Here is a 27,148-nt window from a genome sequence, read left to right on the forward strand (position 1 = left end):
GAGCAACTAGGAAAGCTATAGTTGCTTGCATGACACCTCCTCTGTGCGATCGGGATCTAAAAGATGAAATCTTAGTCTTTCAAAGATTTCGCTCAATTACCATAAGGTTCGACAATTGATTGCAGACATTGACAATTCATTACAGTCTTTAGAATCAAAGTTTTGAGCATATACATTGTTGGGTTCATTTCATGGATGTTGTAGTTGTTTCGCTGATGAAGATGTGGATTTTTGTACTCTCTTTTGTTGAATTATTTGATGAAAACCTAAGAAGAATAATTTGCAAGGGTTTTCTGCATAGTGGGTTTTTCCCTAGTCTCCAACCAATCCTGGTGTCTCTATGTGCTTTTATTCTATTATTCCTTTATGTTCCGCTGCATTGATGATGATGATATTGTTCTTTCTACATAGTTGCATATGATGATGAATAATCATGTAAATTTGAATAATGTTATGATGTTTTGGGATGAACTTAATGTGTTAATTGTGAAAATTCTATCACTGCAACAACTGATTTACTTATCCTACTTATTTCATCATAAGTTATTCATGAAATTACTTCAACAAACATTAAAATAAATACTGTTGCAGATATCACACTGTAATACAGAAACAAACATATGCACACATTGACATAGTTATTTTGGACTAATGTCCCTGGAAAAACCCAATGTGGGAAAACCGGTGCAGTAAGGGAGGATTTTATTATTCAGCAATTTTCTAGTACAATAGGGTGCCAAAATGGCTTACCCATAGATAGACAAATTTCTAGGAGTTCTTCTGATTTAGCGTAGGACCTACTGACCTCTGCGTCAGCCTCAAACCCTCTTCGTTAGCCTGAAACCCTCTGCGTCAGCCTACTAAGGCTCTGCTCAGCCCTTTGGCCTTCTGCATCACTCTTGCAGCCTATGCGTGGATGACGCATGCCCTTTTGGCTTTGCGGAGTCTCTGCTGCCTCTGCGTGGCTTCCTCTGGCTCTGTGTTTGCCTCTTCTGCCTCTGCGTTGATCTCCCATCTCTCTGTTCCATACTTGCTGCCTCCTGACTGCTCTCCAAACCACTGGTTCAATTTCTTAGCAAACCCCGCTCCAGAAATTGAATTGACTGGTTTCCCTCAGTGTGTTCTCCAAGTGCCCCTCAAGCCTCCTCTTATACTTTTCCTGTTGACATCTCAATGGTCGAGATTAAGTCCCTAATCAACGACTAAGATTAGATCTGGCTTGATCCATGTCTTTTGGACCAGTCTAACACAGATTCATATTAATACACATTAATATTTTATTTTCCCTAAGTTTAGACTTAGGGACTCCATTAAAAATATTAATTATTTTAATATCTCTTGATCTGTTTAGAATCTGCCCAAACCTTTTGTGGGTATTGGAGATCTTATGTGCCCCAACCTCTCCACTAAATTTCGTGGCTAGAGCACATCCGATGCTACCCCAAATCAACACTCCCTCTTAGCGAGTACTGTGCTCTAGCAATACTCCTCACTGAGTATTACTCTGATCATCCGACATCCGTACCTGTGCTGATGCTAGACCTTCCTGCCAACATCCTCTGTACTGCTGCCTCCTATACTACTACCCATGACTCTGCTACTACCACTGCTGCATTTGTACGACAGCTCCCTCTGCATCCGTGCTGCTGCTGGTCCTTTCTCCCAACACTGCATCTACATTGCAACTCCCTCTGCATCTGTGCTGCTATTGGTCCTTTCTCTCAACACTGCATCTGCACTGCAACTCCCTCTTCATTTGTGTTGCTAACACACTACTTTTCAAGGGGGTTGTTTAGCATCCCCATCTTTTCCCCGAAGTAGTCAATTTTTGACTTTCCAAGGGCCTTGGTGAGGATATTTGCCACTTGTTCTCCTATAGGAGTGTAGCTCAACTGTACAGCTTCTCGTTGGACACAATCTCTGATAAAGTGACACCGGATATCAATATGCTTCGACCTATCATGGAATACTGGATTCTCAGAGAGTTTGATGCAACTTTGATTATCACATATCATCTTGGTCGCCTCCATATTTCTTTTGAATAGGTTTACCAGCAGTTTTCTAAGCCATATGGCCTTACACGAAGCTGTGCTTGCTACCATATATTCTACCTCAGACGAGCTTAGAGCCACAAACTTTTGTTTCCTACTACACTAGGAGGTCATTCTTGATCCAATGTTGAAACAGTACCCAAAGGTACTTTTCTGATCGACTGAACGTCCTGCCTAATCTGCACCAATAAATCCACTCAACCTGATATCCTTCCCCTTGTTGTACAAGAGCCCATAATCAACTGTTCCCTGTAAATGCCTGAGAATGTGCTTGGTTGCTGCCCAGTGAGCCCTCTTCGGTTCCACCATGAACTGACTGAGGGTATTGACAGTGTAGCAAATATCTGGCCTGGTATTGACTAGATACATCAGGGACCCTATGAGCTGTCGGTATATGGTGGGATCGACATCCTTGTCTTCTGATGCATTAATCTTCTTCCAGTTGGTGATCATTGGCGTAGGCATAGGTCTACAGTCTCCCATCCTGAACCTTTTCAAGATTTCTGTAGCATACCTTCCTTGCCCAAGGGAGATTTCTCCTTTCTGCTGCCAAACTTCCAACCCTAGGCAATAGTGCATTCGTCCTAGATCCTTCATATCGAACTCTGTGGCTAGATTCTTCTTACAGTCTTCAATGAGTCTGGATGATCCTGTCAGGAAGAGATCATCCACATATAATACTAAGATAAGTGGCTCGCTCTCTACGACCAAACAGTAGAGATTCAGATCCGCGTCACTCTTGACAAACCCCATCTTCTGCAAGGGGCCATCTATTCGACCATACCATGCTCTTGGTGCCTGCTTCAGCCCATACAAGGCTTTCTTCAGTTTGCATACATGATACTTCTTCTCATGAGTTTCAAAGCCCTCTGGTTGTTCAATGTATACTTCTTCTTCTATTACCCCATTCAGAAATGCCGTCTTGACATCCATCTGATGGATCTCCCATCCCATCTGGGCTGCAAGAGATATCACGGTCTTAATAGATGTATACTTGGCTACCGGGGCGAAGGTTTCCTCATAGTTAATCCCTTCCTTTTGAGCATACCCCTTAGTCACAAACCTGGCCTTGTATTTTTTAACACTGTCGTCCGTAGCATATTTGATCTTGTAGATCCTTTCTTGAACCTACCACAGATCTGTCTTGAGGCCTTGACACCACCTCCCAGACATCATTTACCATTATGGAGTTATACTCCTCCACCATCCGTCTAGCCAGACCTGATGCTGAGCTACCTCCTTGAAGTTGGCAGGTTCTCCATCTTGAGTTACTAATGCCTGATATCTATCTGGTTGTTTTCGCTAAGAATCTGATGAAGTTCCCTGCTGTTTCTTCCTCTACCAACAGGTTCTTTTGTTCGCTCCTCTTCCTCATCCTGAGAATCTTCCTGATCTGAGGAAGGACTCTTCACTTCCATTGGTTGAAGAGGCATGACGAACGGATCCTCTTTCGACTGCTCCTTAGAAGGCATTTCGCGAGATCTTTTGAAAGCTTTGTCCTCCATGAACTTTACATCTCATCGTACTACTACCTTCCTGCTCCCTGGAAGATAGATCCTGTATGCCTTAGCGTTTTCGCTATATCCTTCTAGATACCCCTTTTTTGCAGTTTGATCCAGCTTCTTCCTCTTTTCTTCGGGTATGCAACAATATGCCAAACTCCAAAATATCTTGAAATCACTGACTTCAGGTGTCTTCCCAGTGAAGACATTCTCTGGAGTAATCTTGCCCAATAACCGATGAGGAGTCCTGTTTTGAACGTAGACAGCTATGTTGCATGCTTCCGCCCACAAGAATTTTGGCATATCCTTATCATACAGCATGGCCCTAGCTGCCTCTACAATAGTCCTGTTTTTCCTTTCTGCCACCCCATTCTGCTCCGGATTGTAGGGAGCTGTCCACTCTTTTCTGATGCCCTACTTAGCACAATAATCGTTGAAGTCCTTATCGACATACTCTTTTGAGCGCTTGACTTTTATTTTGTTACCTGACAGAGTCTCCACTAGAGCCTTGACCTCCTTGAATCGACAGAAAACCTCATCGTTGGTTTTCAGAAAATAGATCCAAGTTTTCCTTGAGTGATCATCAATGAAGGTAAGGAAATACTCGGCACCACTGAGAGCTTTGATGGACATAGGTCCGCAGATATCTGAGTGTATCAATCCTAGTACACTCTTGGCCCTGTGGTTGCTCCTAGGAAATGTCGCCTTGGCATACTTTCCTAGAGCGCATCCCCTACATACATCATCTCGTTCCGTACTCAGATTTGGAACTCCTGTTACAGTGCTCCTGAGAATTCTCAAAGCTCCATGGTGCAAGTGACCCATCCTTCTGTGCCATAGTTCGTTCAGGTCTTTGTCTCCATGACTGCCTATTAATGCCATTGGAGATTCTAGTTGTAGTCTATACAACCGATTACTTTTGATCTCAATCTGCACTTTCTTTTTCCAGCTTGGGTGTTTGACGTATACCTTTTCCTTGAGGAAGTAGATGTCATAGCCCTTGCCTTGTAGTTGTGACACGGAAAGTAAGTTCATTCCCAATCTTGGTACATGCAGTACATTTGTGGCACAGAACCGCTCTCCCGATTATGTCTGAAAAACTATGGTACCCTTTCCTACTGGAGTACACTTTGCCTTGTTCCCCATGGTGATTTGAAAGTTCATCTTCTCTTCTCAATATTCTGAGAAACATTCCTTGATTCCCGTCATATGCCATGAGGCTCCACTGTCTATATACCATACTTCTGATGATGTAGCACTAGTCATGCACGCCACTTCTTCTTCCAACTTGGAAGCCAACATAGAGAAATCGAAATCTCTCTCTCTTGTGCAATCTTCTGAAAATCTGCGAGAGTCCCCTGAGGTGGATGCCTCTGCATCGTGGTCTTGACCCATAATTGATTTTCCTTTTCTGTCTCTGATTACTTCCTCTGATACCATGTGAAAATTCTATCACTGCAGCAACTGATTTACTTATCCTACTTATTTCATCATAAGTTATTCATGAAATTACTTCAACAAACATTAAAATAAATATTGCTGCAGATATCACACTGTAATACAGAGACAAACATGTGCACACATTGACACAGTTATTTTGGACTAATGTCCCCGGAAAATCCAATGTGGGAAAACAGGTGCAACAATGGAGGATTTTATTATTCAGCAATTTTATAGTACAATAGGGTGCCAAACTGGCTTACCACAGATAGGCAAATTTCTAGCAGTTCTTTTGATCCAACATAGGCCCTACTGACCTCTGCGTTAGCCTACTGAGGCTCTGCGTAGCCTCTCTGGCCTTCTGTGTCACTTCTGCAGCCTCTGCATGGATGACGCAGGCCCTTCTGGCTCTGTGCAGTCTCTGCTGCCTCTGCATGGCTTCCTCTAGCTCTGCGTCTGCCTTTTTGAAGCGATCAAAGTTCCTTCTACAGATTAATTACTGCAAAAGGCTTGGAATATAAAATTAGCCATTAAGGATATAAATATTATATTAAAATGAATACTAATGAATGATTTACAAATGAGAACGAGAGACTTTGCTTATATACCAAGTAAGTGTCTTTTAATGAGGAGTCATGTCTCATTTAGACATGCCTCTTCAACCTAATTACTACTTAACTAATTATTATTTATGATTATTATCATTTGCATTATATTTATATTATTTATATATATTTTATTCGTTACATTGCATCCTTCCTCAAAGAGCTTTGTCCTCAAAGCTTGTCGATGAAAAAAGGCTTGATCTCTTTTTCGGCTTCGAAAGTCTTTCTGTCTTGGAATAGTCATCTTTGTCGATACAAGCTGATATGATCTTCTTAGTGACAAACAAAATTGTCGCACTGAGAAGGGATCAGACCATCCGAGATTAATCTTCTGTATAGGATTTTGATCACTGGAATTTTGTGACGACTTGTTAGCATAAGAATGGATTGATTTTACGTCATTATTCTCTGAAACATCAATTTGTTGTTTCTGGTCTGAATAGTCCCAATACATAGCATGGTTGATTCGTCTGTTCTCATGATTCGGATGCTGATATGGAACTTTTTTGGTTTGATTTCTCCTTACTGGGCATGTGCCAATATTTTCTTCTGGCAAAGATGTTTTTGAGATGGCTATGGAACATTCACTTGGGATGTTCATTGTCTGAACTGCAACATCTAAGTGTGTCGTTTCTTTAACTGACTTGTCTTTTTGAGTTGTCATATTCACTCTATCGGTATTTGTTGTTTTGTCATCAACTCGAATTCCTACATTTGATGCTTCTTTCTTGATAAGTTGTTGTACCTTGTTTTCTAATGACTCCTTATCCTTCTTAAGTTTCTTAATTTGCAATAGTAATTTTTCACTACGGCTTTTAAATCGAGAAACTTTTTCATTTTTGTCAACATTGATTTTGTCAATTTCTTTTTGCATATTTTGTAATACCTTTTTACCTTCTTGAGACATTACTTTTGAAATATCTGAAATATCTTTTGGTGTTACTGAATTTGGTTTTAGTGTAAAATCTTGGAGCGTTATTTTCTTCTTCTTGCAAGAAAATGTTAAAAACTTCTTCTTTGTATTTAGAATAAAGGAACCTAGAGTTCCGATCCAAGGTAACCCCAAAACAATGTCACTATCGTAAAAACGTAAGGTTTTAAGTATAATCTCCAATATTTAGGTGTAAATTGCTTATATCGTATTGTTTGCCAAAAATATTTGTTTCAACTATATTTGATTTAGGAATCACCAATTGGTTAGCACATTTAGGACTGACATAATTACTTCTTTTAGCAGGACAGATAGAGATTATGATGTCTTTTCCTGCGAGCGATCCTTTGATTTGAAATAGTGTGCAAACGAATGTACTATGGGTTTCAGGAAACCTTTCATTACTAGTCTCCATTTTTGCCTTGACGTTTTTACGTAAACAATATGTCAACTGGAGCTATTTTTATTATAAAGTATTACTTATTTCTTCTATATATATTTTTCAAATATTCTCCTTTAATGTGGATTGTTAAAACTTGAATACCCTTTTATTAAAAAATAGTCCTTTATATTGTTGACCTCTATATATGTATGTATTTCTTTATATTAAGACCCCTTTTCAAAATAACTTTATTATCTTATAATAATAATAGTTTCACTTCTTTTTTTAAATAATAAATTGGTCCCTTTTTTATATACTTAATTACTCCCTTGATAACTTTTAATGTCACCCCACTTAATATAAAAGTCACACTTAATATAAACTTCTATGATGTCACCACACTTAATAAACATAAAGGTCACGTCTTTTCATGTTGCATATGACACGGTCACGATGTTCACAATACTTTTTAAGTAAAAAGTAATATTTATCTTTCACGTAAGAGCTTTTGTTTTTTCTTTAACTTTAAAATACCATGGGCTATTACCACGGGTTGTTTTTAAAACCTCCTGTAAAAAATAATATCTACCTTTCACATAAGAGCTTTTGTATCCCTGTTGTTTCTTTAACTTTCAAAATACCATGGGCTATTACCATGGGTTGTTTTTAAAACCTCTTGTAAAAAGTAATATTTACCTTTCACATAAGAGGCTTTTGTATCCCTGTTTTTTCTTTAATTTTTAAAATACCATGGGCTATTACCATGGGTTGTTTTTAAAACCACGGGCTTCTCCACGTAAAAAGTTTTAAATATGCTTGGTATGAGATTTTGTATCCGTTTTGTTTTTGTTTTACTTTTATTTATTTATTTATTTACTTATATTTTTTTTGGTTAATTTTTATTTTTTATTTATTTATTTTTTTGTTATGGCCAAAGGCGTAAAAAAACGGAGAAAAAGGAGAAACTCCCAAAATTCTGAGCAAAATGCTTCAATTGTACGGCAACAAGGTTGACGAATTTCCATAGCCAAGGACCTAGATCGGAGAACCATCTCTGTGCACTTGTTAAGCAACTTAGAGGACCAAACTGCTCTGATACCAAATGAAGCGAACAAAGTTCCTTCTACAGATTAATTACTCCAAAAGACTTGGAATATCAAATTATCCATTAAAGATATAATAGTATATTAAAATGAATAAGAAGGAATGATTTACAAATGAGAACGAGAGACTTTGCTTATATACCAAGCAAGTGTCTCTTCATGAAGAGTCATGTCTCATTTCGACATGCCTCTTCAACCTAATTATTACTTAACTAATTATTATTTATGATTATTATTATTTACATTATATTTATATTATTTATATATATTTTATTCGTTACACTTTTTTGCCTCTGCGTTGATCTCCCGTCTCTCTGTTCCGTATTTGCTACCTCTTGAATGCTCTCTAGACCAGTGGTTCAATTTCTCAGCAAACCCTGCTCTAGAAATTGAACTCACTGGTCTCCTTCAGTGTGTTCTCCAAGTGCCCCTTAAGCCTCCTCTTATATTTTTCCTGTTGACATCTCAACGGCCAAGATTAAGTCTCTAATCAATGGCTAAGATTAGATCTGGCTTGATCCATGTCTTTTGGACCATTCTAACACAAATTCATATTAATACACATTAATATTTTATTTTCCTTAAGTTAGACTTAGGGACTCCATTAAAAATATTAATTATTTTAATATCCCCTGATCTGTTTAGAATCTGCCCAAACCCTTTCTGGGTATTGGAGATCTTATGTGCCCCAACTTCTCCACCAAATTTCGTGGCTAGAGCACATCCAATGCTACCCCAAATCAACAGTAATGAAGAAATGCAATTATCAAAGCAAAAAACAATACAGCCCTATGAAAAATTAACATGCTTGCCCAATGTCACAAGAAGTAACCCAACCATCAAATAAACTCGACCAACTTAAGAATTAGATGTGTCAGCCTGCTTAAGATATAGTATTCAGAAAAAATTCAGATCTGATCTAGTTATTACAGCAATAAATGAACTAACAGATCAGCAAGCTAATGATGCTATAACCAATGCCAAATATGCCCAAAAATAGGGAAATTTCACTGAAACTTGAAAAAATCAATTTATCAAAATATTATTTGTTGCAAACTAGAAGAAAAGGCAATATGCTTAATGTCATTTCCTGCTGTGCAGTATCTTTGATTTCAAGTACTTTCTCAGTGTTTCCTTTATAAACACGTGCCTGGCCATCTTTCTGGTTATTCTGTTGTCTTTTCCTTTATCTTTTCATTTATTTTTCTGCCTTCTCCTTTCGTTCCATTAAGTATTCTGGCAATAACGCACGTCTTCACATAATTCTACAGATTTTCAAAGCTTATGATTGTGTCTATTGGTGCAGATTTTGGCACTGGGATCAGTTCTCATTCTCTAAAAAGAGCAGTGCCTCACATTTGTTGTGGAAACTAGTGGCATCTATATTTGTTGGCATGTCTTTATCCATATTAGTGGCCTGCTTTGTCAGGGCCATAAGGGTTTCGAGATTTATTCAGCTTGGTGGCCCAGATTTTAGGAAAGCTGATGCTGCATCCTTTGAAGCAAGGGTGCAATTCGTTTGCATTTGTACTGCATCATTGTTTATTGTTATCTGGTTAGGTAGTCAGCGTGAAGAGTTTTCACGTCTTTACCAACTTTTTTTCAGAGGCTATTTTGAAGGTTCCCGCACTAAAAAGTGGTGGGACAATTTGCAAAAAGGCCTCGACACTAGATGAGACAAAAGGTTGAGATAAGCTTTTCGCGGTGCAGCACTCGACAAATATTTTCCAGCTGAGTCTGCTACTGAGCTTATGATTTACCCTGTATAAACAATTTTCTGTAATTTCCGTTTGCAGTCATTCAATCTGCCGGTGCTCACTGCCTTGATACTTACTATTGAATGAGCACATATGTACACTAAGGATTTTTAAAATTATGAGGTTATGTGCAATGCAGTTGACATAGCCAAAATCTTGGTTTGAATTTCTCTCAGAATTGAGTCAATTATCTCGCACCAAAAGAAGTGAAGTGCTGTGCTTTATAGCCTCGATGGGGATTTAGCTGATTCTTCAACTTTGTGCATATAACAGTACATTGGATCTAGAAGATGGTTAGTGTATTGAATATAAATATTATGGCAAATCCATCTAAACGTGTGTTTGATATGCACCACAAAGTTGCATATGGTAAGTTCACACAAATGACCAATGTATTAAATATTGGAGTTCAATATATGCAACCTTAAGCTTTATAAACTTGAGGAGCATATCAAATCTGGCTTTAAATGAGTCCATGTCAGTGATTAGATTACTTATTTGTAAATATTCATTTCTTCAGAATTACAATAGATCTTACTTCGTGATATATATGCTGTAACATAATTACAGCTGATTTTAGATTTTGTTGGCTGTGAGATAATTGGCTCTAGACCTGTGAAATAGGTAAAAGGTTTGCGTTTAGGTGCATATCAAACCCTGATTTAGATGGGTCTGTGCTAATGATTAGGTTATACGCTTGCAATTATCTATTTGTTCATAATTTTAATGAATCTTACCTTGTGACATGTATGCTATAAAATATAACTTTGTCGATTTTGTTAAGGTGTGAGATAGTTGGCTATAGATGCATGAAATAGGGAATAGTGTTTGCGTTTAGTTATCATTGAAAATATAAGCAACATGGAAATGGCTTCTTACTTCTCCATACTATTCTTGTGCTGGTACATTATTGAAAAGAAATGTTATCATTGAAAACATGAGCAACATGGAAATGGTTCTACCTTCACCATACTATTCATGTGCTTCATACATAAGAAATAGGGCATTCCAATCATATCTCTAATTGGGTTGTTCCATAAATGTCATGGATCGATTCTTTTTGTTTCCCTGTCATAGTTCCATATTAGTAACAATAAAATGCTTTTGTGACATCACAAGAGTCTAAAACAAAACATGCATTTGGAAATTGAATATACAATTCATATTCAATCTTATGATAATCTTGTAAGAAAATAAATATGATTATCCAATGACACACGAAGGAAATACATACACTAAACATTGCAGTATTAGTTTTATTACACAATAAACACACATAAAAATATGGGATAGCTTGGTGAGTAAGCTTGAGAGGTTGGGTGCTTTGAGATTCATGCAAGAAGTCTCAGGGTTGATCCTTGAGCGTCATTCCCTTTGTTGTGTTCCTCGATATTGTTACAGGGTTAGGCATCATAATCAGTGTTGACAGGCTGACACTAGGTATCATCCATAGAATATTGGGAAGTGCTTGGAGGGTTCCCAGTGAGATTTTCTTTGGAAAAATGTATAAATATGAACTGCCACGTTATTTACAAATAGAACAAAATAAACAGCCCAATGGTTAGATGTCAAACTATAATTTTTAACACCCCTTCCACAATTAACATCCAACTAGTTAGAGCTATGTGCAATAAATAGTCGTCACAACAAACACTTTAACTAAGTAATGAACTACAAATTCATCTAATCAACAATAAAAACACATAAACATTGACAACATTGATTTATGTGCACTTGTTCTCTAATAACCTACATATATTCTCCAGACTTGGTCACAATTGCAAAATTCACCCAAGCAAAAGCTTTATGCACCTTAAATGTCCTTGTACGTTTGACGTAGGTTAGAGGTACATTTTTGCGCATGCATTGCTGTTTCCTTTCATGTCTCAATTCATTGATTTTTGTCAAGGTTTTTGATTATTTTAGACCTAGCATCATTGTTCACTACCAAGACGCAGTATGATTTAATATTGTTTCTTCACTTCAAAGATAATTCAAATATTTGGCACAATTACGATTTTCATGCACAACAATCTCTGTTTCAATCATGTATTGCAAAGCTTTTGAAAAGTTAAACTATTGATAGAATGATACTCTTTTAGGAGCATAAATGCGACCAACAAAGAATGCCCATTTCATTTTCCTTGGATAATCAACGAAACTCATATTAACAAGAACTGAACTCTTCATGTTTCAACATAGCGGCAAACTTTTTCTTTCCAAATGCATTCAATTTAAGTTGTATACATTAGTAGAAAATCAAATCCTAATATCTACACTATGCCTAATTCTCTAATCTTCAAGGATTAAGTTAGTGAAAATCTCATAACCATGATCTCCTCTTATGAGAAATGGGCCTATATGAGGTTTGATACCATCGTGAAGAATAAGGAAAATTATTATGCATCTACTATAGAGAAGATAATGAACACACACAAAATAAAGTTTGTAGTGCTGCATATACTATGCACAATAAACATATATATAAGAACATGGGAAAGCAAAAATGTTTAACGTCACATAGAATATGAACTACCAAATTAGTTGCATATTTAAAAAAAAGGTTGTTTGGTGTCTAGTTACATTATTTTTAACAAATATTTTAAGCTTTGATATGGGAACTTAATAACTTCACCTACATAGGATTCATATAATTATTAACATGTCTCTTGAAAGAATGGCTTTGTAGTATTCACATGTTGAAGGAAATCTAGGTAATTATCACTCTAGAAATACTCCTGAGAAAGCCCTGTGCTACCTTTGCTTTGTTAAAAGATTTTCCAAGATCAAGTTGTGTAGATACCCCACCTCGCTAGGAAATTCCTAAGGTGATGGTGGGCACCCACTTTCTTGCAATTTTTTTATCATGTTTGTAATGCCGATCATTATATTGTTGCTTTGGGTCTTGACAAATGCACAACTATCATGAAGAAGGCGTATCTAGATTTTCTCCATCAAATGTTTTCAATTCATAGTCTTTGTATTGTAGTGTAATGATTAGAGTGTGGCAACGTGCTATCATGCAAATGGCCAACCACAATCGGAAGAGAGGATGGAGGCAATGTAGTTACCACTAGGTCATTGAGGGTGTTAGTCAGTGTTAATTTTATGGTATGTTCTATGCTTAGAGCAGTTTACTTATCTTTCTTATTATTATCCATAGATTAGCAATCACATGTACATAAGTAAAGTGTAGATAGAACATTAAACGATCAACAGAAAACAAGCCAAGACAAGAGACACAAGATGTGGTGGCTAGCCAGGGACAAACCCCAATATGGGGAAACCCTTTGATCAAATCTTCTTTTATCTTCAATAATTCAGTAGAGAGAAATAATACATAAATCTGATTTACATCAGCAGCAACAAACCCTAGATGAGCGACATCAGCATCATCGGCATCAATATCATCGACATCAACCGACATCATCATCATCAACATCACTGGCATCATCGACATCACCGGCATCATCGACATCACCGACATCAACATCATCGGCTTCACCGGCATCATCATCATCGGCTTCACCGACATCATCATCATCGGCTTCACCGGCATCATCATCATCAGCATCACTGGCATCATCGGCTTCACCGGCACTGGCATCATCGGCATCATCGGCATCAGCGGCATCATCGGCTTCAGCGGCATCATCGCCTTCAGCGGCATCATCGCCTTCAGCGGCATTATCGGCTTCACCGGCATCAACTTAGGATCTCTCCTCCTACTAAAACCCAAAGACAAGTAGAGAGAGGAAGAGATCTAAGTGTGTGCAGAAATGACTTGAAGTCCTCTTCTATTTATACTAAAACGTACAGGTTGAATAGACATGACGTTTGGGCTTCTTGAGCCTACATAAGTTGTAGGTCGGCTTGATAATAATTCCATAATCAAAATAAATTCATATCTCCATGAATACTTATCGGAATCAGATGATCTTTAGATCAATCCTCCACCTCTCAACGGGAGGAATCTAATAAAAATATTATCAGCCATGAATAAGATGACCCACATGAAGTTTGGCCCTAGTTGCCAATTTTAACACTCCCTCTCAACTAGGGAGAACTTCATATGCAATCTATCTGTCGGTCGCTACTATTCATCCATCAAATGCATTACCCCTGTATAGCCTGACCCTTGCCCTGCTCTGCTCTATTATGCCTGTTCTGCTTTGTCTTGTTCTGCCCTGTATTGATATGTACTGCTCTGCTTTGATCTGCTCTGCTTTTGTCCGAATTATGAAGAAGAAGAAATGATCGAGGATGTATCATACTGACTCAAATTCAGTCTCAGAGTATGTACCACTGGTCCCAGACCAGTCTCAACCAACCTGAAGTCAGCGTCATAGTGAGTACAACTCCTACCACTAGTCCTAGACTAGTATCATCCTCCACTGACCCAAAGTCAGTCTCAAAGTGTGTACCACTAGTCCTAGACCAGTCTCAACCAACCCAAAGTTAGCGTCATAGTGAATACAACTCCTACCACTGGTCCCAGACCACTATCATCCTCCACTGACTCAAAGTCAGTCTCAGAGTGCGTACCACTAGTCCCAGACCAGTCTCAACCAACCCGAAGTCAGCGTCATAGTAGGTACCACTCCTACCACTGGTCCCAGACCAATATCGTAGTCTCAGAGAGTGTACCACTGGTCCCAGACCAGTCTCAACTGACCCGAAGTCAGCGTCATAGTATGTATCACTCTCACTGGTCCCAGACCAGTACTGCATTGACCAAAGGTCAGTCTCAGAGTATGTACCACTAGTTGCAGACCAGTCTCAACTGACTCGAAGTCAGCATCATAGTGGGTACAACTCCTACCACTTATCCCAGACCAGTATCGTAGTCTTAGAGAGTGTACCACTGGTCCCAAACCATTCTCAACCGACCCGAAGTCAACGTCATAGTATGTACCACTCTCACTGGTCCCAGACCAGTACTGCACTGACCAAAGGTTAGTTTCAGAGTATGTACCACTGGTCCCAGACTAGTCTCAACCGACCTAAAGTCAGCGTCATAGTAGGTACAACTCCTACCACTGGTCCCAGACCAATATCACAGTCTGAGAGAGTGTACCTCTGGTCCCGGACCAGTCTCAACCGACCCGAAGTCAGCGTCATAGTATGTACCACTCTCTCTGGTCCTAGACTAGTGGTCAGTCTCAGAGTATGTACCACTGGTCCCAGACCAATCTCAACCGACCCGAAGTTAGCATCATAGTAGGTACAACTCCTATCATTGGTTCTAGACTAGTATCATTGATCCCAGATCAATGAAGGTGATCTTAGCATAGGGAGTACGGTAGATACAACGATGCATCCATCGGTACTACTATGGCCCCTATCCTCATTTCCCTACTCATTGATTAGATGAGAGGTACTTCCCATGAGTCCCAGACTGCATGGGTCGAATGCCTTGATAGGAGAACTTAATCAATCCTATCCTCATAGGAGAAATAATCATCCTGCTAAGCAATCGCCATGGAGAACACATCATCCAGGCCTCACAGGAGAGCTAATCATCCTGCTTAGCTCTTTCACTCTTGCTTGGGCATTGTCTTCACCAATGTTTTAAGACTCCGACTCCGACTCCGACTCGGTCGAGGATCGACTCCGACTCTGACTCCGAAACGGTAATGACTCGACCGACTCTATTTCAATGACTCGGTCGTTGTAAAAAATACATTAAATATTTATTTTTTTATAAAAAAACATAATTTTAAAGATTTTAAACATAATTTTAAAGATTTTCGTTCATGTTTCCAAACACACAGCATTATAATATAGATGGAAGACAACATATGATCAAAGTAGGCTCATGAACCAATCCATTATATCAAAATGGTACCCAATGGCAATACATAGTCAACTGTCATACATGATCGAAGACTCAAAACAGAAAACACATAACCAAGGAGGCTAGAAATGGCCTCTACAACAAAAGTAAACTGTGACGGTGACCAGACTCCAGTACTAGTACTACAGTACTACTGGCTAGTAGCTACTATCAGAGGAGCCAAGATCATGTTGATCAATCTCTGGATCATCATCATCAGAGTCAGACAGGGGGCCCCATGGCTCCTCCTCCTCATCATCATCCCCAACTGCAACTGTAGAAGTGGTACCACTAGCAGGCTGTGCAACTGCAGCAGATGCAAGCTGAGATAGAGTAGATATGCGGCTGCGCTTCTGTCGTGGCTGAGCAGAGGAAGCACCTACAACTGGAGTCCTTGCTGGCTGTGAGACTGAGGCTGGTGGATTGGGATCTGCATTCAACTGAACAGGCTGAAGTTGAACAACATGTTCAAGTTCAACTGATGTCTCCAGATCTAAATTCTATATCAAGATCCTCATCAGGATCAAACTCTACTGGAAAACTCTCCACTACCCAACCTGATGTTGGATCAATGTCTTCCAACACAATGGGATCTGAATCAGGTCTTTTGTTCAACAAATGGTTTTGTCTGAGCCGAAGGTTGTATTGGACATAAACTAGATCATTTAATCGTTTTTGATCCAAACGGTTTCTCTTCTTTGTGTGAATCCTCTCAAAGACAGCCCAATTGCGCTCACACCCAGATGCACTGCAAGTTTGACTCATAATACGAATTGCAAACCTTTGCAATTCAGGACAATGGCCACCAAAGGCCTCCCACCATTGTGCTGCAAAAAACATAGGAGTGTAATGAGTTAGCTCAACAAAATTACAAATTATATCTAACTTTCAAATTATAAACGTTTAACAAACTTAAAAAAAGAAGTAAAACTATTAAGAATTTGAAAATTGAAATTTTTGTTTACCTGGCTCATCTGCTTCTCTTGCAATCTTTGCTTGGTTCTTCCCAAAGGTACCTGCTACATTGCTGAAGATATTGGCCTGTCGGTGTATCTCCAGCTGATCAAACTCCAATGGGATCATGCGTTCAATGCAATCAACCAGTCCATCTCTGACCTCCCCCCTCAAAGCTCTTGACTCGTTAGCTTTATAATGATACCGTGGGTTCAAAAAATACCCAGCTGCATGTATAGGGCGATGGAGTTGATTGTTCCATCTTTCATCAATGATTGCCCAAATGGGCCCATACTTTTCCACTCTATCCTTGTATACCGTCTTTATTTGCTCCTTTGCTTGATCCATAGCCTCATAAATGAAGCCCATAGCCAACCTTTCCCCATCCACCAACCGCAACACCTTAACTAGTGGCTTAGCAAGCTTCACAATCTCTGCTGCCTTTCTCCAAAAAGTTTCTTCATGGACTTTCCTTTTCAATTCTTTGCCTTCTGGTTTGTTAGACCAATTGCTTTGATTCCATTCATCACTGGAAAACATCTTTTGCAAGTTTCTATGTTGGGAAAGCATAGATTGCAATGTCAAAAAATGTGTAGCAAATCTAGTGATGGCAAGCCTAATAATATCCTTGCCCCCAGTGTGTTTCCTCATGAGGATCAAAACCAATGTATGATTGTAGATAAATTTTGTTATGCTTTTGGCATGATCTATAGTGTTTTTGACCCAATCTTGTCAAACACACATGGACAACAAAGACAATATGAAAGATAAAACATGCAATACAATTTTATTAACAAGAGATTTACATTTATAGTACATTATGTGACTCTTGGGTTTCAGATCCCAAGGTCTCTTGGACTGCTTTGGTCTATTCGGATTCCACACTAACCCATTTAGGATTAGGTGTCCAACATTCCCCCCTTAATCCGAAGGGTTATGTATGAGTCCAAGAAGAGAGCTGTAATACAAAATGTGCAAATATGCATGGCAGCACTAGGCTGAATGTGCTCTATGAAATGTTGGTATAAAGGGCGGTGGTTTAAGGATGACCACCAACACTGGAACACTTAGTGCAGTTCTCGGAACTCTTCCAAAACTGGCAAGAAACTGAAGTTTTATGCTAGAGGAAGTGATCCTATTGTTTTAAAAAGGGAAATCTTCAACCATAAAAGGGAGGTCTCACCCCGCATAAAAGGTAAAACTTCAACCTGAAAATGGAAGTCTCAACCTGTGATGGTTTAAGGATAACCAACAACTCTGGAATGCTTAATGCAATTCCTGGAACTCTTCCAAAGCTGGCAAGAAGCTGGTGTCTTATGCTAGAGGAAGTGTTCTCAATTTTGTTCCTGGAATTCTTCCAACACTGGCAAGAAGCTGAAGTCTTCTGCTAGAGGAAGTGTCCCAGATTGCCAACTGAAGGCATGTTCACGGGAATATTTGTTTCTGGCTACAACTCTAAAACTGGTGTGGCAGGTTGTGGCTCAGGCTCGCTTGATGTGACTTTGAAGCTTGTAGATGACCATCATTTCCCCCCTGTCAGATACAAGGTGAGATGATGGAGAAAACTCAACTGCAAGACTGTTCAATACTCTGGAACAAGTTCTGACATGTGTTTGGAATATCTTCTTGGCTGTTGATGCCCATTGCCAAGAAGCGATTCATCCAAGATGAATTTTGTTCTTGCAGGACGTTTGTTTCTGAAGCATCTGTGTGAAGAATGGCTGGTTTTATGACAATGCTTACATGGATGAAGATCAAAACAATGATCTTTCAAATGGTCAGTTCGATCACAGTGTTGGCATTTCACGATCTGTTGTTTTTGTTGTTGTTGTTGCTATGGAAGAGGGGCAGAATCTGGAACAGCTGGAGGTGAACTGTCATGAGGAACAAGTGAACTGTCATGAATGAATCCAGCACTCTGAAACTGAATGGGCTTGGCATAGTCTGGAATATGAAAGGAAAAGTCCTTGTCATATCCAATACTAGTTCTGTGCTTGTTGTGGACAAGCTGTTCCCAAGGTCTGATGATGGGCTTGGGAAGTGCAGACTGAATTTCTGCATCTGCATGTACAACTGTTGCTTTATTTGAATGAACTGTAACATTATTAACATGCTGCTGATGGGTGGTTGTCTCAATGTTCTGAACAAAAAAAGGTTCAGAATGGTGTCTATTTTGATGTAGCTCTTCTTGCTGTAGCTGTGATTCAAGCTGCAAAAAATCGATCTTTTCCTGTGCATTTTGTAGACATGTCTGAATTTCTGAGAGAGATCCTTTGCTGATTTGTAATGTGTCATCAATAGTAGATAATATCAGAGTTTTAAGGAGTTGTAATACTTCACTGGTTCTGGCCATTTTTTTCTTCAAGGTCTGATTTACACCTTAAAAAACTGATCACAAATACTACTCAATGCAGAAAAGTAATATCTACTCACAGTACACAACAATATCCTTTATAAATGTCAGCAAATGATCAGTGTGCAATATAAAAGATTACAATAAGCTCACCAAAAACTTTACGCAACAGTGGAATCAAGGAGTTAATGCACTATAATGAGTTTTAAATACAATGCCACAATTGGGGCAGCAGCAACTACAAACTTGCTTGGAACTTGGATTGAATATTGGTGTGAACACAACAGTTGGAACCTTCGACGCACAACAAGGGTGATTCGTACAACAAAGAGACTAAAGGGAATTAGCCCCTTTCTGCACTATTGATTAGACTCAACTAGAAAGATTCTCAACAATTTACACAGGTGGAAACACGACCTCTTTTAACTGGAACCTTTCCCAAACAACCACAGAAAATACCTTATACAAATTAATCTCAATGTCATCTCTCAAGTATAAAAGTCTGGACACTATTTCAATGAGAGAATTCACATTTGAATTTTACACCAGCACCTTGCAGCAAATAAAGATTTGAACCCCTGACTCTATTGAACTGAAAATATCCTTCAAATCCAATTTTCAAATACACAATAATAGAAGCTTTGAAGAAGGCCGAGCAAGCAAAAACACGAACCCAAACCTTACTGCATTTTTATTCTGGCTGCAAGAAATGAATTCAGTAGCCTGTAAAAAGTAGCATACTCTGCTCCTTGTGCAAGAGTGCTCTCGGCTTCACTTCAGCCACACAAAAGAAAGCAGTGAATCCACAACATGGAAACAGAAACTTTCTAATTAACGAGTAGTGACTCGTATCTGACGAACAGGGAACCTTCTTTATTTTTCCCTTTCAAAATATTTGTATGGACACTTTTAGAATTACACTAAATCCCAGCGATTGATGTAAAGCAACCAAATCATCAGCCAATAACAGGCTACCCTGCTGAGCGTGGAAAACTTACAGACCTTTAACGGATCTATTGAATTGATACAAACCACTTCTAAAATTTTATACCGTTGCCATCCTCAAGTTGAAAGTCAAAATGTTCATCAAAGATAGTTGGACTCATCCATACTGCTTCCGCTTTCAACTCTATCATTAAAAAACCTTTGCCAAAAAGCACCTCCTAGAAAAAGTGCATACAAACGACTTGTGGAAAGATGAGAAAGAGCAAGAGAACCATTCGCGTTCCAACTATAAGTCCAAGTGCACCTATTATTGTTGACAGGTTTTGTTGAATAAGCAATGTCGATCAACAACCTTCCCGTCAGAGGGTCCTGTAAGACTAACTCTACTCTGCTCTTTTGTCGCGACGCCCTAATCGGGTGAGGGAAAGAGACTACCCCTCTAGCAGTTGGATAAACTCTCTACCGTGTAGCCATGCTTTCACAAGTAAAACCCTTTCTTCCATTAACAATACCTGAACTTTGAGAATTCGCAATGATTCTAGAGTGTTCTTACACTATTTGATCATAACATGATAACAATGAATTCCGTACGATTGCCGAAACTCAGCGAGTATAACTGAGATTGCCCCGTCGGAGCCCTGGCATCTTTTCAGAAAACCCCTGCCTACTTCAATCCCATTGCAAATAGCCGAAATCCAAACCTCGAAATGTCTCAAATGTGCAGAGCAGCCCGACAAGAAGAGGAGCTATAACAGAGAAAATTCATAGATCTAACTTGTTTATATTTTCAAAATTGATGCGTGCTTCACTTTACGCGAGTAAAAATATTAACTTGAAGCGATGTTTTGAGCCAGAAATGCGAGATGGAGAGGAGGAATGGACTGCTTGAATGATTCCGGGTTAGATCAGTGAACGTTTGAATCCGCTCCTGCTTTTATTGCTTTCTCCAGGACGGAAACCCAGAAGTTTGATCATATGTATAATAAAGCCCTAAATGGATCAACGTAAAATATTCAATAACAACGATGGTGGCCGAGCAGAAAATTTCTAATTGTAGTTATGACGGTTCTGAAGAGATTAAAATCCGCAGGATTTGGAAATAATGTCTCTGTTGTAGAATTTTTTTTTTTTTTTGGGGGGGGGCGATTAAAACCCTACCTCAGAACCAAGAGGGAATGACAGATTAGAAACCACCCTGTACAGCAGTTGGGTATTCGATGATGTCCATTGACGACAGTCGGCGACTGAGCCGCTCTTCTTTCATACGGTGGATGAGCCCTCGGAGGGAAGAACCGTAGTTGGAGGGAGAGGCAGACGCAGCACAGCACACGACGCGTTGCAAATGAACGAGAGAGGCGTTTGAGGACAGATGCATTAATTATGGACAGAGCCCAGTTTGCAGAGAATATGAAACGGTTTTGGAGTCTGAGCGCATTCAAATGAATATGTCAGGGCAGCGCAGGTGAGATGTGAGAATCCGCAGAGTATAATCATAACGCCCTTTTGAAACGTTTATGACATGGTCTGACTGTTCAGTTCTCTGTCAGGACAGCCAGAGAGCGATTATTATATTCAGAAGAACAGGCAGGCGCAGGCTTGGGTTGAGACTCACAACGCATATCAAAATGGAACTCACACACAACGAAATTATTAAACAATCACTGAGATTTCGCAGGGACAGACATGTCAGCCTGCAGAACATGGGCAGAATATGAGCAGACAGGGCGCAGGTCTGTATAGAGGAATATGGCAGAAATAAACTGCACAGAAAGGCCATACAACAAATGGCTCAAATTAATTATGCAGGGCAGGAATACGCCTGCTCTGATACCATGTTAAACACACATGGACATCAAGAGAGATATGAAAGATAAAACATGCAATACAATTTTATTAACAAGAGATTTACATTTATAGTAAATTATGTGACTCTTGGGTTTCAGATCCCAAGGTCTCTTGGACTGCTTTGGTCTATTCGGCTTCCACACTAACCCATTTAGGATTAGGTGTCCAACAAATCTAATTTTCCAATATCCTCAAGCATGAGGTCTATGCAATGTGCAGCACATGGGGTCCAAAAGATGGTCTTGTGTTTTTCCTCTAACAGTTTACCAGCAAGAACATAGTTAGAGGCATTATCTATGATGATTTGAACAACATTAGCCACCCCCACCTCCTCAACAACTTGATCCAATAGCTGAAACAACAAGTGGCCATCTTTTATCTTATTAGATGCATCAACTGATTTTAGAAACATGGTTCCCTGTGGGCAGAAGACAAGAAAGTTTATGATGGTACGGTTTCTTTGATCAGTCCATCCATCTGACATGATGGTACACCCTGTTCTTGCACACGAGTCCTTGAACTCTTGCAAATACTCATTAATGGATTGAATTTCTTTCTGCAAACGAACACCCCTTAGCTCATGCATAGTAGGGCCTTTGAAGCCTTTTCCAGCAGCATGTATGGCATCAAACATAGGCTCATAATATGGTGAACGAGCAGCATTAAAGGGGATATCAGCATCATACCACCATCTAGCTATGTAATCACAAGCAGTCTCCCTCAATTCTTTCTTCCAATGGTCATCTAAAGTGGGCTGCATTTGAGTTTTACTAACTTCAGGACCATGTGCATCTAATGGAGAGGAGGGAGTGAAATAACTTTTGATAGTCACATCACCCTTTTTCATTGACATTCTACCCTTTCCCTTATTTTGAACAGAATCAAAAGAGGGAGGAACATATTGGAAAGGGTTGGATGTCTCAATTTGAGGGATAGAGGAAGAACCCTCAAAATCATAGTGGGGGTTGGTAGCCATCATTTTTTGTATCTCCCTGTTCCTCCCAATTTCAGCCTGTATGTCTTTTTGCCTAGCCTTATCTTCTTTAAATTTCTCAAAGCTGGCCAACAAATTCTTTCTAATCTCCCCAATTTCTGGTGAGGTACATGGGGTAATTTGGCCTCTAACCCCTGCCAAGTGTTGTTTCAGCCTATGAATGCCCCCAGGACCTTCCTTAATTTTCCTATGGAAAAATTTGCATTGCATTTGACTATCAACCATTTCAACATATGCCCAAGTAGGATCTCTTGCTCTAGGTGCCATTTTTTGACTAGGAAATGAAAGCAAACAATCTGAAAATGAAAAAAAAAAAAAAAAAAAAAAACATTGATTCAATGTTCATTTATTTGACAAAAAACACTCTCTAAGCTTTCTAGATATGCACCTAAAATTTACTAAGCAAAAACAGATTTATAGAGGTGGAAAAAAATACCTCCAGGTAATGGCAGAAGTGTCCTCAAACACATAATTTTATTAATCAGAAAAACAATTACATAATTGATTTGCAAGAGTTTACACCCGAACAACCAAACACTCTTGCAATGAGCTATTTATAAGCTCCATGTCCTAACTACATCTAATTATGGATCACTTATTAAATAACAAGTGTCCATTTACATTAAATGCTATTCAAACCGACTAGCTAACTAATCTCCTAAAATAGAGCCTAAGATACGACACATTTGGAGAGCATATCTTGTTACAACAATATACTAATTCTAATTGTCTCCATTAAATAATTAATCATTCTAGAATAATAATTATTAATTTAATTTCTTAAATTAATAATTATTTTATTTCAATTTTATAACCTATGATAATAAACTATTTTTGGATCATCTAACATTCCCCCCATGATCCAAAGATACATTACAACAGATACCAAGCTCATCCCTAAACTTAGTAAATTTTATTCTGCCAAGCGGTTTCGTGAAAATGTCGGAGATCTGATCTTCGGAAGGACAATAAACTGGCTTGAGGACATCTTTGGCAATGAGAGATCTGATATGATGATACTTGGTGTCCACATGCTTTGTCTTTGAATGAAAAACTGGGTTCTTGGCAAGTTTGATGGCTGACTCGCTGTCAATGAATAACGATGTAGCTTCTACCTGAGAAATGCCCAAGTCCTGCAAAATTCGGCGCAACCAAACAATTTCACATGCTGCTTCCCATGCTGAAATGTACTCTGCTTTTGCTGAAGAAGTGGCCACTGTAGCTTGTTTCTTACAACTCCAAGATACTGCTGCTGATCCCATGTTCATTAAATAACCTGATGTTGATGCTCGATCATCAATACTCCCAGCAAAGTCGGCATCAGAATATCCACCAAGTACAAAATTTTTAGTCTTTGTGTAAAGAAGACCAAAATCTTTTGTTCCTTGGATATATCGAAGAACTCTTTTGGCTGTATTCCAGTGGCTGTCTCGTGGTTCCTGCATAAAACGTGAAAGAATACTGACTGCATAAGATAGATCAGGACGAGTATTTGTCAAATAAATCAAGCTGCCAATCAACTGTCTGTAAGTTGTACTGTCCACCTTTCCCCCCCCTTCAAATTTTGAAAGTTTCAAGTTTTGCTCCATGGGGGTGAGAACGGGCTTGCAATCTTGCATGCCAAATCGCTGAAGAACCTCTGCGGCATACTTACTCTGAGAAATGAAAATATGATGTGGACGTTGGAAGACTTCAACTCCAAGATAGTAGTGAAGTAATCCCATATCTATCATCTTAAAACCTGCATGTAACTCCTTTTTCACTACATACATAACAAGAACGACCAGATATTTTCCTTGTTGTCGCACATACAAAGTATCATCAGATTCACTTCATTGAAAACCAACTTTCTTAAGGTATTCATCCATCTTTGCATACCAAGCTCGGGGAGCTTGTTTTAATCCATATAAAGCCTTGATCAATTTGCAGACTTTATGTTCTTGTCCTTCAACTTCAAAACCTGGTGGTTGGGTCATATACACTTCCTCCTGTAAATCCCCGTTGAGAAAAGCACTTTTCACATCCATTTGATGAACTTTCCATCCTTTTTGAGCGGCCAATACAAGTGTTAATCGGATGGTGTTCCATTTCGCTGTTGGAGCAAAAGTTTCTTCATAGTCAATGCCTTCTTGCTGTGCAAAACCTTTTGCGACAAGTCGTGCTTTATACTTTTCAAGTTCACCCTTCTGATTATACTTAATTCTATAAACCCATTTACAACCTATGGGTTTAACATTTGCTGGACAATCAACAAGTTTCCAAGTGTTGTTATCAATTACTGCTTGATATTCTTCAACCATAGCCTGTTGCCATTCTTTATGTTTTACTGCCTCTTTGTATGTGGAAGGTTCAGTAAAATCATTTGCTATCAAGGCAAAATTGCCTTCACTTCTATGTGCCCTTCTGGTGCCAGTTTTATTCTGTTCATCGGGCTTGACATCTTTCAAAAGTTGAACTGCCCATTTCGGAAGTTGGTGCTCACTTGTTTGTGCTTCTGTAAAGTCCCCATCATTGTAAAGAGGATTAATATAAACTGATGTTCGTCGTTCAGGTGAAGAATGTGGAGAATCACTGTCAGAAGAACTGCTGCTGCTTGGAGATGCGGATGAACTGCTAGAAGACCCAGATGATGTTGTTGATGTAGATTGACTGGATGACTCATCTTCAGAGGAAGGAAAATCAAGTTCATACCAATTTGGTGAAGTTGGTTGACTTTGCATTTTTCCATTTCTTTTACTTCCTTTAGTTTCTAACTTGTGAAGAAGATTTTCAATTTCTTCAGCACTCTTACTCTCTGTTTCATAAAAAATGACATCCCTGCTCACAATGAATTTTCCATTGGTCAAAAGACGATACCCTTTCTTCTCATCAGAATAACCAATCATTGTGCATTTTAAACTTCTCGAGTCAAGCTTAGTTCGTTTTTCTTTCAGAACTAAGGCATAACACATTGACCCAAAAACTCTAAGATGTTTAACTCGAGGTTTGAAACCAAACCAAGCTTCATAAGGTGTGATTTCGTCTAAAGAAGCAGTTGGAGATCTATTTCTTAAGTAGACAGCTGTATGGATTGCTTCTGCCCAATATGTTGGACTTAACCTTTTGAAAGTTAACATGGATCTCGCCATGCCTAACAAAGTGCGATTCATTCTTTCGACTACTCCATTTTGCTGTGGAGTGTAAACAGTAGTAAGATGTCGTTTGATGCCATTTTCACTGCAATAAGTTTTGAATTCATTTGAAGTGAATTCTCCCCCATTATCTGTCCTGAGAGTACCTATCTTTTCTTTGACTTCATTTTCAACAAGTTGGCGAAAAATTTTAAACTTATCAAATGCTTCTGACTTGTTCTTCAAGAAGTAAACCCAAGTCATTCTGCTGAAATCATCAATGAATAGTAAGAAATATTTGCAACCACCAAATGAAGTTTGTAGTGGACCACAAACATCACTGTGAACTAGTTGTAGCCGCCTGTTTGCACGCCATGAACTTGTTGGAAAACTTTCTTGATTTTGTTTGCCATAAATGCAAGCTTCACATTTTGCATTTTCCCTTTTGAATGTGGGAAGTCCTTTAACCATTCCTTGTTTCTGCAATTGAGAAAGACTCTCAAAATTCAAATGTCCATATCTTACATGCCATAGTCTTATAGGTGAAATACCTGTAGTCACTGCCCCTGCAAAATCAGAATGCCTTGGAATAACTGTCCCTTTCATCCGTAACAGTTTTCCATCTTCATAACCTATCATGACTGTTTTCAAGTTCTGTTTCACTGAATTAATCTTCACTAAACCATCTTCCATAATCACCTGATGTCCTGCTTGTCGAATCGTGACTAAAGAGAGCAATTTTTTCTTGAAACTGGGTACATACCATACATTGGAAATCATTTTTTCTCCAATACCAGGGAGAAAAACTTTTACTACTCCTTTTCCATAAGGAGTATGTTTTGTATCATCAACAAGAAAAATGGAATTAAGTTGGCAATCTTGAAAATTCCAGAAAAAATCACGTCGACAAGTCATGTGCTGAGTTGCCCCGGAATCCAAGATCCAAGCATCTTCATAGTCACTTCTAAGATGGGATGAAATTTGTGATGCTGGTGAGGAAGTAAAAACATATTCTGAGTTATCTTCATCTTGATCATTGCAAATTGTGCTGAATGTTGCTGAAACTTGGGAATTTTATTAAGTGATGTTCGACAATCTTCAGCATAATGTCCAACTTTGTTACATCTTCGACACACAATTTGACTTAAGTCTCTTCCTCTTCCTGAAGATTGCCCTCTGCCTTTGCTTTGAATTCTATTTTGAGATTGTCCTCTACCTTGATTATTATATCCTTGTTCTTGAAAATTTCCTCTTCCTTGTTTGTTTCCTCTACCTTGAAAATTATTTCTTCCTCCTCTGTTAAAATTGTTTCCTTTGCTTTGGCTTCGACCTCGATTATG

The 27,148-nt window shown here is 38.9% G+C and overlaps 1 protein-coding gene across 2 annotated transcripts in view; it reads left to right on the forward strand.

Moving 5' to 3' along the window:
* Window positions 1-10,355, forward strand: part of LOC149256563 (exopolysaccharide production negative regulator) — a 226,594-nt gene extending 216,239 nt beyond the window's left edge. For both annotated transcript variants that reach the window (XM_089460782.1, XM_089460781.1), the window contains exon 5: window positions 9,321-10,355. In XM_089460782.1, the coding sequence (XP_089316908.1) occupies window positions 9,321-9,690 (370 nt within the window). In that variant the 3' untranslated portion in view covers window positions 9,691-10,355. The remainder of the gene's footprint in view (window positions 1-9,320) is intronic.
* Window positions 10,356-27,148: the final 16,793 nt, after the last annotated feature.

The sequence above is a fragment of the Pinus tabuliformis genome, chromosome 7, assembly GCF_031772625.1.
Source record: "Pinus tabuliformis cultivar Carrire ecotype Pingquan chromosome 7, CPIR1, whole genome shotgun sequence".
Taxonomy (NCBI): domain Eukaryota; kingdom Viridiplantae; phylum Streptophyta; class Pinopsida; order Pinales; family Pinaceae; genus Pinus; species Pinus tabuliformis.